This window comes from Cervus canadensis, chromosome 2, assembly GCF_019320065.1.
Source record: "Cervus canadensis isolate Bull #8, Minnesota chromosome 2, ASM1932006v1, whole genome shotgun sequence".
Classification (NCBI taxonomy): Eukaryota; Metazoa; Chordata; class Mammalia; order Artiodactyla; family Cervidae; genus Cervus; species Cervus canadensis.
In genome coordinates, this window is record NC_057387.1 from 14840642 (window position 1) to 14853303 (window position 12662).

Consider the following 12662-nt stretch of genomic DNA (forward strand, 5'->3'; position numbering starts at 1 on the left):
TCTCTTGACCCTCCTGAGGGTCAACCGAGCTCATCATCAGGAAGAGAAGATTTCCAAGGTGCAGGGCAGAGGCCAGAACAGAAAGGACCAGTCTGGCAGCCCACCTGATCTCATGGGGGTGTCCTATATGAGGTCTCCCTACTTCTTTGGCGTCTTTCCTTTTATTAGAAAAACCTGCCAAAGGCTCTGGAGCAGAAAGCGGAGTGCCAGGCTGGGCTGTGGTTCCCATCAAGGGGGAATTTGTCACTGCACCAACTGTCCAGCCAGCAGTGGTTGGCTGTCCTGTCCGGCACTGTAGACCCTCAGCATTCTAGCTCCAGCGTCTGTGATGAGGGTTATCTTTGAGTGACCCTCACTCCAGGGTGGGGGGTTATTTGTGGTTCTCCTGAGGTGCGGGATGGAGTTCCACTTGTTATAAAGTCAGCATTGGAGAGAGTCACTGCTGGTATGTGAGCTCAGCTGGTTGTCCTGCACCCAGTTCCTGGGGTGACCTCGTGGTCTTGTTTTCAAGGTAAGTCTTAGAATTTCCATTACAGGTCTGGGGGAGAAACAGCTTTTCTGTTCTACTTCATTGTATTTAATGGCTGAAATTGAAAATGAGAGAAATAGTGTAAATGTGGGGATTTGGAAAAGCTTTTGATCCCTCCCTTAATCAATCTTTTCAACCTTTAAAAAAATATATATGTATAGACACATGTATATACACATATATGTGTATGTGTATGTATGTATGTAGATCTCTATCTGTATCATCTATATCTATCTCAAGGATCTTTGGGGGTAGAGATGGGGCTTCCCTGGTTCATTCACATGCTTCTTCTAGGATATGGGAAGGGTTTTTTTTTTTTAAGTGGTGTTCAGGGCACAGCTTCACTCTCCTCTTTTACCATTGCTGCTGCTGCTGCTAAGTCGCTTCAGTTGTATCTGACTCTGTGCGACCCCATAGACGGCAGCCCACCAGACTCCCCCATCCCTGGGATTCTCCAGGCAAGAATACTGGAGTGGGTTGCCATTTCCTTCTCCAATGCATGAAGGTGAAAAGTGAAAGTGAACTCGCTCAGTCATGTCTGACTCTTCGCAACCCCGTGGACTGCAGCCTGCCAGGCTCCTCTGTCCATGGGATTTTCCAGGCAAGAACACTGGAGTGGGGTGCCAGTGCCTTCTCCGAATTCTGTCGTTTGAGTGGTATTATTTGTATATCTGAGGTTGTTGATATTTCTCCTGGCAATCTTGATACCACTCTAATGGCAGAAAGCCAGGAAGAAATAAAGAATCTTTTGATGAGGGTAAAAGAGGAGAGTGAAAAAGCTGGCTTAAAACTCAACATTCAAGAAACTAAGATCATGGCATCTGGTCCCATCACTTCATGGCAAATAGAAGAGGAAAAAGTGGAAGCAGTGACAGATTTTATTTTCTTGGGCTCCAAAATCACTGTGGATGGTGACTGCAGCCATGAAATTAAAAGACACTTGTTCTTTGGAAGGAAAGTTATGACAAGCCTAGACAATGTATTAAAAAAAGCAGAGACATCACTTTGCTGAAAAAGGTCCTTACAGTCAAAACTATGGTTTTTTTTTCCCAGTGGTCAAGTATGGATGTGAGATTTGGACCATAAAGAAGGCTAAGCACTGAAGAATTGATACTTTCAAATTGTGCTGGAGAAGATTCTTGAGAGTCCCTTGGACAGCAACACCAAACCAGTCAATCCTAAAGGTAATCAGTACTGATATTCATCTGAAGGACTGAGGCTGAAGCTGAAGCTCCAATACTTTGGCCACCCAATGTGAAGAAATGACACATTGGAAAAGACCCTACTGCTGGAAAAGCTTGAAGGCAGGAGGAAAAGGCGACGACAGAGGATGAGAAGGTTGGATAGCATCACTGACTCAGTGGACATGAGTTTGAGCAAACTCCGAGAAATATTGAAGGACAGGGAAGCCTGGTGTGCCACAGTCCATGGGGTCACAAAGAGTCGGACACAACTTATTGACTGAACAACAATCTTGATTCCAGCTTGTGATTCATTCACCCCAGCATTTTGCATGATGTACTTTGCATATAAGTTAAATAAGCAAGGTGACAATATATAGCCTTGTCGTACTCCTTTCCCAATCTGGGACCAGTCAGTTGTTCCCTATCCTGTTCTTTAAAGGTTCCTTGTGGCCACTGGGGGTGCTGGAGGATGAAACTGGCTGTCCTTCCAACCAAAAGCACGTGGCTTTTGGTTGAAAACAGAGAAAGGATGTTCCACTTTGAACTCTCCTGTTCAGCTGGACCTGAGTCCGTAACTGCATGGAATCTCGCTCGTGGTCTTGGTGACCTGGTCTGATGTGTAGATGGGCAGCCGCGGGATGGACATGGACAGTGGCGACAGTGTTCTGATCTCATGGTGGAGAGCCCAATGCCGGAAAAGAGCTCTAGTCTCAGGATGGGGACAGGAATAGCAGCGGTGGTATCCCCATCTCTCAGAGGGCATGTTCACAGAGGTGATATGCTCTGGTTCTCGTGGCAGGGACAGGATTCGAGGTGAGAGTTCTCCCGTCACCTATGGGATCCTAACGGTGGGTGGCAGTGCCAGCTCTGTCCCCATGGTGGGGAAACTAGTACTGCTGATGACGCTTTGACCTCTTGGGGAGGATAAATGAAGGGGGTTGTGTGGCAGGGGGGAGTTGGGATGCCTCTGCCCACGGGGCAGCGGGGGCCCAGGAGCTGATCTCAGAGAAGCTCCTGGACTCATGTTGGTTCTTATGTGAGAGCAAGAAGGCTGTCAAGGTCTTTCCTGCAGACACTGCTCACGCACGCAGCTGTGGGGCCTCGCCTCTCCCCCTTCCTTTCAGAATCCTGCTTGAGACACGCTGGCCACAGTGATTAAGTGTCCAATTTGATGGGGATCCTGTTAAGACCCTAATGCTTTTCTAATTCTGCCTAAATCGACATTGGTTTTGTCGATCTGCCTACACAGGTTGAGCTTGTTGCTTCCAATTTCAAGTGATTTCCATCTCGTCCCTCTGTCCTTCCCCCTTAGCCTGTCTAATCCCTGGGTTCTTCCAGCTGCCTGGTACCTCCTGCGAGGCTTCCTGCTGCCTCTGAGGCTTGGCAATTAGAAACAGGCTCCAGCAGGGAGGGCGGCTACGGGATTATTATTGAGGAGGGAGAGCCTGAGCGCAGTGTCCATAGCAACCCTCCAGTGTTCACCTTTACCGGGAGAGGAGGAAGGCAAGGGAAGGCAGGGAGGCAGCGAGATGCCTGCCCTCTTGCATTATTCATATCAAAGTGCTGGGTGCAGAAGGCCTTGGCTGTTGACTTTGCCCTGTGCAGGTGGTGTGGGGACAGGGGACTTTTCCCCATCTCGTAGCAGCGCCTTGGAGTGGAGCTTGGGTATGGGGCGGAGTCGGTAAGAAAGCAGGCTTCCCAGGTGGCGCTAGTCGTAAAGAACAATGCGAGAGACGCAGGTTCGATCTCTGGTTCCCTCCAGCCCTCTCAGTTGGTGATTTTATGCTGGCTTCCTTAGGAAGATAATAGTGGTAGTATGTTCTTTTCCGATGATGGAACAGCTCAAGGAACCTGCCAAATAGGAGCTACTTCTTCAAAATGTTCACAGAGGTGAATCCTGGCACTGAATGTAGTTCCTGGGTCTCCAAGGAAGGAGGCAGAAGGTTAAGGGCGTGGTTCTGTTTGGGGATCTCCCTCCTAGCTTCCTAAGGGGCCTGGAGTGCAGTGCTATGTGTATGTGCCTCCAGCAGAGGTCGCCACACTCCTCACAAACCCGCCACTGGTTTCTGTGCCGCAGGTGGGTGATGGGTGAGCACAGGCTGTGGCCTCAATCTCAAAGCCAGAGCTGGGGTGGGAGCCTCCAGGACCTTCCTGCTTGAGCCGCCTCTGGTCAACTGGAGTCTGGGGAAGGGCTGATGTCACCGGTTGGCTCGGAAGCCTGGGGCCTAAGTCACCAGCCAGCCTCTGGGGGCCTGTTCTCCACTCTCGACCTGAACTGTAGGAGGGCCATTCATCCAAGGCTACAGAGTGCCTGGGGCCCTGGGCTGCCCTGGTTCTTGGCCTTCTCTTTGGCAGCTCAGGTGCCAGTTCTGAGCTTGGGAAACTGTTAGAGGTAATTTTTTTTTTTCTCCTCTGAGCCTTTTGGGACTGAGACCAGGAAATGGACTTAATCAGTAAATTTTAATTGAGAGCATGAGCTGTGCTAGGTATGGGGGCTTCAGCAGTGGATAAAATAGACAGAAATTCCACCTTCAGGAAGCTGAATGTCTAGTTGGGGACAGAGGGGAGGATGCCATCACCTACATTGCAGTGTGGGGCTGGGAGTGGATACACCTTCCTCTCCACCGGCAGTGGTGTGCTCTCTCCACTGACTTAGCCCTGAGTAGACTGGCCTTTGGACCTGCCCTGACTCTAGGGATGAGGCTCAGCTGCTGAACCCTGGCCAAACAGGTCTCCATGGGCTCCACCCCAGCCACCAAGGTCCACCAAGGTCCTTGCACTTTCCCAGTCCACCTATGTATCGCTTTACAGTTTGCGAAGAGTGTCCCCCTATCCTAGCTCCCTGTGAGCCTGGCCAGGCAGCGTGGAGACAAGATGTTAGTGCCCTGTACCCATTATCTCATGCATTCTTTTCAGAGATCATATTAGCACCCTTTATTTGACCTCTGTGCATGCTTAGTTGCTTCAGCTGTGTCTGATTCTTTGCGACCCCATGGACTGTAGCCCGCCAGGTTCCTCTGTCCATGGGATTCTCCAGGAAAGAAGACTGGAGGGGGTTGCCATGCCCTCCTCCAGGGAATCTTCCCGACTCAGGGATCAACCCCTGTCTCTTATGTCTCCTGCATTGGCAGATGAGTTCTTTACCACTAGCACCACCTAGGAAGCCCCAAAGACCTTTAACTCATCTAAAAAACATTCCCATCCAGACTGACTCATTTGGCCAGAACAGCAAGTTCTCACACCAAAGCCATGGAGAAGGGGTCAGGAGAAGCATTAAAAAATGTGTCTCGATTTTCACAAGACAACTGTGGAGGGAGACATGACTGGATCCAGGTTTATGGGCTCAGAGTGGTGCCGTGTGGTCACCGGCGGCTCTAAAGCTGACAGACTGGACTCCCAGCCTGAGGCTCCTCTGGCTCCGCTGCCTGCCTGCTCACTCTGTCTTCTCTCCATGTCCAGAGCCAGCCTCGCTGGCCACACAGTTTTTGGAGCAGAATCGTCACCCTTCCTTCACCCTTCTCCGTGCTGCTGCTTTTATGAAACTTCCCCAGGTCCTTTTGTCAGAGGGGGTTTCATGGAGAACCTGGCTAGAAGTGGGGGGCAGGAGGAATTGTCCTCTGGAAGGGGACGAAGCCCAGTGGCAGTGACTGAGTGGAGAGGTGACTTGCAAGTGGATGGTCCAGTTTGGCTCAAGGCATGACCTCTTGCCTTCTTTGAGAACAAGAGCAAGCCAGTTGCCTTCCCTGGAACTTAACTCAGCTTCCCCAACTGTAGAACGGGGCTACTAATTCAACCCCACTGGCTTGTTGGGACCACATATGCACAGAGCAGGCTTTCAGTGAACGCACCAGGGCATGAGATGTTAAGCTGTACATCTCTTTTGTAGCGAGATCCATGCAAAGCACAAAAGTTTCAGTGTTTCTTCAGCAAAGCAGGATCCTGGAGGAGATGGTATATGCTGCCGTAGGTGGCTAAGAGCGGCTGGTGGGTGCCCTGGAAGCAGGTAGGGGTATGCTGTGGTCTTGCCTCACTCTTTCTGCCATGGCTTGGGGGAGGGTGAGCAGGCTTGAGTTAGGAGAGCCCTCGTCCGGGGTCTGGATGTTCAGGGACTCAGAGGAATGCATGGATGAGGGATCTACACTTACAGATCAGAGCTCACGGTGGCCAGGGGTGCAGGTAAGGGGTAAGCATTGTGTCCAGGGTCAAAGTGCCCTGAATTCTCACTCAGGGCATCAATTCACTCACTCACTTCCCGATTAACACACAGTCTGGGTGCGAGGTGAAGTGCAGTGTTGTGTGTGTGTTCTACAATTCACACTACAGGCTCCTGTCACCGAGCTGCTTATGGGTGTAAATTAAAATCAGGGGAGGAAAGACATGTATACAGACGACTCCAATACAAGGCAAGGGGTGAAAAGTATCCCCAGAGAGACAAATAAAGTGCTAAGGGAATTCAGAAGAGGGAGATGGTGTCAAACTAGGGGGGAGAAGCTAGGAGGGGGTGTCTGGGAAGGCTTTGGGTGGAGGCAGCACTGTGCTTCCCTTAAATTCTAGTGGGATTGGACACCGAGTGAGGGCTGGAGTGGCGTTCCAGGCAGCATGAATGGGGACGTGGACGAGCATGAGTCTGGGGTCAGAAGGATCCAGGTTCAAGTCCATGACTGACTAATAAACTTGAGCGAGTCACTTCAGCCTTTCTACATTTTAGTTTATGGGGGTGAGAGTGTAAAGGCTGGAATGATAGAATCTTCCTGGCCTGCTTTCCAGGGCTGCAAGGAAGTGCAAACTTTATGTGAAAGCAGTTGGAAAACTATAAAGTGCTATGAAAGTGCAGGGGCTGTTTTTATTTTTAAAGCATTAATTGATTCAGCAACAAAACTCCTAGGTAAGAACACAGTAATGACTGAACCTGGATGGGCTATACAGTAGTTCAGCTCAAAGCTGTCTCTAACCCAGTCATCCAGGGTCTGAGGAAGTGTGGTTGATCTTTATTCTTTCATTCCTGGAAGGTTAAGGAAAGCCCTTAACCACCACAAACTTTCTCAAAAATCCCACTATTGTCTGTTGTTGTAGATTATCTGAACTCCATCCATCCACCTATTTATCTGTTCAGCCAGCCATCCAGCCAATTTACCAATCTATCCACCCACCCATTCACCTATCTATCCATCCATCCAGTAAACCTATATCGAGTACATCCGTGGCCAGATACCCTGCTCATTGTTGGGGATACAGAAGAAAATCAGACCTCTTCTCTGTGCTCAAGAACTCTACAGCTTAGTGAGAAAGACAGCCATATAAATCATGTATCATTACTCTTTTTAAACCCATTTTCAGTTCTACGTTTTTGGGGGTAACAAATTCCAGAGACCACAGATTATGGGATTTTAAGGCTGAGTGATCTCAGAACTCTGTTCTATCACGCTCATTTTACTGATGGGGAAATTGTGATTATTGTTTATTGTGGAGAGCAATATGGCTTCCTCTTATTTGCCTCCAAATGACCTCTCCAAGCTTTCAAGTTCAGTTCAGTTCAGTGAATCTTTATTAAACATCTATTATGTGCCAGGCTCTGGGCAAGAGCTGCAGGTGTGGCAGTGAAGAAGATGTCATCCCTGCCATCAGGGAGGTCACAGTCTAGGGACAAAAGGACATACAGAGAGATAATAGCTCTAGTGCTTGATAAAGACAGGGATAGAGGTGAGCACAGGGTACCGAACATACAGGAGAAGGGCCCCTGCTCTGAATATGGGGAGCTTGGGAGAGGCTTCCTAGAAAGAAGTCCTGTGAGCCATATCTTGAAGGGCAAAAAGCAATGTGTTAGATGAAGATGTCCTGGAAAGGCATGCTGGGCAGAAGGAACAGCGTGGGCAAAGGCATGGAGGTAGAAATAGCGTGGCTTATTGGAGAAACTCCCCGGGAGTAGGAAATGGCATTCCACTCCAATATTCTTGCCTACAAAATCCCATGGACAGAGGGCCCTAGCAGACTACAGTCCACAGGGTTGCAAAGAGTTGTACACTCTTTGAGTGACTGACTATATACTGGAGAAACCATATATGGGGTTGGGACTTAAAGAGGGAAGTGGTGAGGGATGAATGTGGAGAGGAGGGCAGGGGAAAAATGATAGCACATCTGAGGTGGAGCTGGTATGGCCAAAGGCCACCTTTACCTTCCTGGGTTTGGTGAGTATGTCCTTGCTTACTTTCTCTGTCCTCTCTGGGCTAAGAAACTCCAGCACATTCCCTTGGCCTTCCTCTTTACAGTCTTAGTCACTCAGTTGTGCCCAACTCTTTGTGACCCATTGGACTGTAACCCACCAGGTTCCTCTGTCCATGGGATTTTTCAGGCAAGAATACCAGAGTGGGTTGCCATTTCCTTCTCCAGGGGATCTTCCTGACCCAGGAATGGAACCAGTGTCTCCTGCATTGCAGGTGGATTCTTTACCTGCTAAGCCATCGGGGAAGCCCCTTTCAGTCTTAAGAAGGCTAATTCATGTGAAGGCTGAGCCTGTCCTTCAAGGCGTGGGTTTGGATGCGCAGGAAAAGTCAGCCTTGATTTGCAAGATTTGCCAGTTCCTATGGTGTAAACATTTCCAACAGCAAGGATTTCAAGCTATCAATGCAACATCACTGGTCATGGAGTTGAGAAGAGATATACACTGTTGAGTTTTATAAGCCAGTACCAGCCAGCTCCAGCATAGCTTCTGGGCTGCATGTGTGGTCTGAAGAGGTAGCCTACTCCTACTGACTTGCATGATGTAGGGACCCTTATCACTCCCATTTTATAGACTGGGAAGCTGAGGGTCAGAAGGTGGTTGTCCTGCCTGTGATCACATAGCCACTGCCTGACAGAGAGGGGCAGCCTGGGCAGCCTGACTCCAGAGCCTGAGCTCTAACCATGATATTGTGCTCTTCCCATTCCAACAGGGTGGGCGTATCGAAGTGTGTGAGCTGCATCAGTGGCATTAGCCTTCAAGTTCCAGCCCATTTCCAGATGAATCTCCAGTTGACATTTGGCTCTGTATAGTTAGTTCTCCCATCTGCCAGGTGTTTCTCACCCCCATCCATGCTAGAAGGACATACTCTAACAGTCCCCATTGGATCCACCAGGCACAGCCAGGGAGCCTGGAAGCAGGAGGGGATCCAGAAAGGTCAGCTGAGACAGAAGACAGATCATGGTGGTGGAGTGGGCACAGAAATGCCTAGACCTGGAGTCTCTCCCTAAAAATTGGTTTTTCACAGCCCAGATGCTGTGTCTAGCACTGAGAAGCAATAGTAACAGCACATTTCTGCTACTCACGACACAGTAATGGTAATTTGTTATGAAATCATTAAGCCTAAGTATATGATCTGGAGCCTTGAACAAAACAGGTGGCTCTGTTTGGGGATGGAAGGAGGGAAACCAAGAAGACAGAAGGAAAGGAGAGGGCATGCTCGAGGGAGTGAGGTGTGGGAGGGGTACTGGTGGGCTGGCATGGTTGTGGGAAAACACATGAGACCCCAGGCTTATGTCTGAGCCCGTGTTATGACTTGCAGTGGTGGGGGTAGGGGTGCAGGGTGGTGTTACCATGTTATCAATAATAATAACACTTCTCAAGATATTGTCTATAGTTGTGATTATTGAGGTTTCAGGGGTTGTGGCTTACAAGTAACACTTAACTCTCAATCATTAGGGCTGATAGGGGATTGGAGAGGTGAGAACTGGCATAGGAAGGGTACTCTGGGCTCTTTTGATGGGAGCTCTGCCCCTTCCTGACCTGGCTACTTGCTGCTCACCATTCAGAACTGCTTTAAAACTTCACTGTGTGTGTGCATGTTTATGGACCAGTGAGTGCACACCTATGTATATATGTGCACCTGCATACATGTATCTGTGTGTGTGTATGTGTGCATGGCTCTCCTACTCTTCCCCCTTCCTACCAAGAAAGCAGCTAGACAGAGGCCAAGGGGTGATGGGGGAACCAAGAGCCAGGTAGGAAGACATCGCCTTCCTAAAACCCCAGGTATGCCTGGGGAATCCCAGGCCCCCTCTTCACTCATCTCTAAGTCAGTTGCAGTTAGAAATGGAAATGAATTCAGCAGGGTCCCATTTTTTTGGAACTCCCTTTGCACACAGTGGGAGCTTAATAAATACTTGATGATGGTTCTGAGCCTGGGAAGCCAGCAGCTGTTCCCAGCTCTGACTCTCAGAGCTCCATGGAACAGATCAGGTGGGGAGCAGCCACGGGGGTCTTCAGTCTTCCTGCCAGACCCTCCCGTGACTCCAAGTCCACATGCAGCCATAGTCCATTTCACACATCCTGCTTTGGGGAGGCCAGTTCTTCCTCCACAATTTCTATCTGGCTCTTTCCCACTCGTCATTTGAGCCACATTTATGGAGCCACCACTTTGCACTGAGCATCAGAGTGGAAAGGCATCCTGGGAAATGTTATAGGGGCTGTGGGTTCAGACTGACCTGGGTTCAGATTCTATTACCCTAAATTATAAATGGGGTAACATCTGGCAAGTTACTTATCTGTGCTTGAGTGGTTTTTTTAAAAAAACGGTTTTCATCTGTAGAAGGAGAATAATGACATAATTTTCATAGGGTTATTGTGAGGCTTAGAAATAACAGATGCCCCTGCACGCATATTGCAGGCAGTTCAGTATTTACCTGGGGTCAGAAGGATGTGACCTTTGCTTCTGTGACCTTGAAGTTGTTACTCAGTATCTCTGAGCATCAGTTTGTGAAATGGAAACACGATGCCCGCCTCCTTGGGTATTTGGAGGCTGTAGCTGGATAATAGGTGTGAAATAAGCTATCGTAGACCCTGATCATGAATAACTCTTCCTGTTTCTTGCCGCCGCATCACGGTGCACAGTTCCCCTCCGGACGAGGACCTCCGCTCCTCTTCGCCACCGCCCCGCGTGCGCATACATCCCGTATCGCCGTGGGCTGACGGGTTTCTGCCATACCTGTCAGAGGAAAAGAGGGCAGCGGCTCAGCTCCCGGGTGGGGAGCGGAAACTACAGTTCCCAGCCCTCGCTGCGCCACCGCCGGGGCTGGGAGCGGAGCGCGGCAGGCCCCTCCTCCGGGGAGGAGCCTATGCGGGGGGCGGAGTTAGGAGGTGGTTGGAGAGTTAAGCCAAGCCAATGAGACCAGCTGCTAATAAGTGGGCTTGGCTTACCCTATAACAGTGGCAGGAGGAGGAGAGCAAAGCTATTGAGCCAGCGAGGAGTGAAGCTGAACCTGGCCTCACACGCTCCTAGAGGACCACCTCCTGAGACAGAGTTCTTTTTCCCCCTTCTTCTTCTTTCTCCAAGCTCCCCTCCTGCCCTCCCTCCCTGCCCAGTACCATGCGTTCTTGAGTGGCGGCGTCTGGACTCCAGGCAGCCCCAGAGAACCGGAGCAAGCCAAAGAGAGAGGACTGGAGCCAAGACACTCTGGTCGGGGAGCTTGGATGCCTGGCTTTCTTTGAGGACATCTTTGGAACGAGGGTGGCTTTGGGGTGGGGGGTTGTGCTGCAGGCAATACAGCCCGGCCCCAAGATGGACACTTCTGGGCACTTCCATGACTCCGGGGTGGGGGACCTGGATGAAGACCCCAAGTGCCCCTGTCCATCCTCCGGGGATGAGCAGCAGCAGCAGCCGCCGCCGCCACCGCCGCCAGCACCACCAGCAGCCCCCCAGCAGCCCCCAGGACCCCCGTTGCAGCCTCAGCCTCCGCAGCTTCAGCAGCAGCAGCAGCAGCCACCGCATCCCCTGTCTCAGCTCACCCAACTCCAGAGCCAGCCTGTCCATCCCGGCCTGCTACACTCCTCTCCCACTGCTTTCAGGGGCCCCCCTTCATCCAACTCCACCGCCATCCTCCACCCTTCCTCCAGGCAAGGCAGCCAGCTCAATCTCAATGACCACTTGCTTGGCCACTCTCCAAGTTCCACAGCCACAAGTGGGCCTGGTGGAGGCGGCAGGCACCGGCAGGCCAGCCCCCTGGTGCACCGGCGGGACAGCAACCCCTTCACGGAGATCGCCATGAGTTCCTGCAAGTACAGCGGGGGGGTCATGAAGCCCCTTAGCCGCCTCAGCGCCTCCCGGAGGAACCTCATTGAGGCTGAGCCCGAGGGCCAACCCCTCCAGCTCTTCAGCCCCAGCAACCCCCCGGAGATCATCATCTCCTCCCGGGAGGACAACCATGCCCACCAGACCTTGCTCCATCACCCCAATGCCACCCACAACCACCAGCATGCCGGTACCACCGCCAGCAGCACCACCTTCCCCAAAGCCAACAAGCGGAAAAACCAAAACATTGGCTATAAGCTGGGACACAGGAGGGCCCTGTTTGAAAAGAGGAAGCGACTGAGTGACTATGCTCTGATTTTTGGGATGTTTGGAATTGTTGTTATGGTGATAGAGACCGAGCTCTCTTGGGGTTTGTACTCAAAGGTAGGGGCTGCAGTTTCTCTTTATACCTTTGAACAAAAGGAATATGTAGGTAGCAAAAGAGAGAGAGAGAGTGGGGGAGAGAGAGAGAGATTGGGGGAGTGAGAGATGGTGGTGGTGGGGAGAGGCGTTTGCTCAATTATATCGAACACTTAACTTCCCATGGTTTTCCTGCTTAATCCCGGGAGAATTCATTCCTTGCTTCCCTTGGAGGGGGGACATCCCCACACACTGTCTAATTTGCGGACTCTGTGTTAGGGAGGATTAAAGAATCCCTTCTGAGAAATCATCTTTCCTCCTGGCTCACTCGTACTAAAGCATAACCCAGCAGCTTAACGCACCAATTAATTACACTCTGCCTTGATGTGCTTGCCAGTTCCTGTGACTTCCCTCCTCTCCTCCCCTCCCTGCTCCACTCCATTTTCCCGAGGATAAAAAAGAAATAAATGTCTGGGTGGGGGGTGGGGATTCCATGCCAGTCCCTTCTCTGTCTTCTCCCTCTCTTCCCAAGTTTCCATTTCCCTCCTC

The 12662-nt window shown here is 50.8% G+C and overlaps 1 protein-coding gene across 2 annotated transcripts in view; it reads left to right on the forward strand.

The window, feature by feature from the left end:
* Positions 1–10903: 10903 nt before the first annotated feature.
* KCNN3 (potassium calcium-activated channel subfamily N member 3) overlaps positions 10904–12662 on the forward strand; it is a 169529-nt gene continuing 167770 nt past the window's right edge. For both annotated transcript variants that reach the window (XM_043455201.1, XM_043455208.1), the window contains exon 1: positions 10904–12137. In XM_043455201.1, coding sequence (XP_043311136.1) covers positions 11244–12137 — 894 coding nt within the window. In that variant the 5' untranslated portion in view covers positions 10904–11243. The remainder of the gene's footprint in view (positions 12138–12662) is intronic.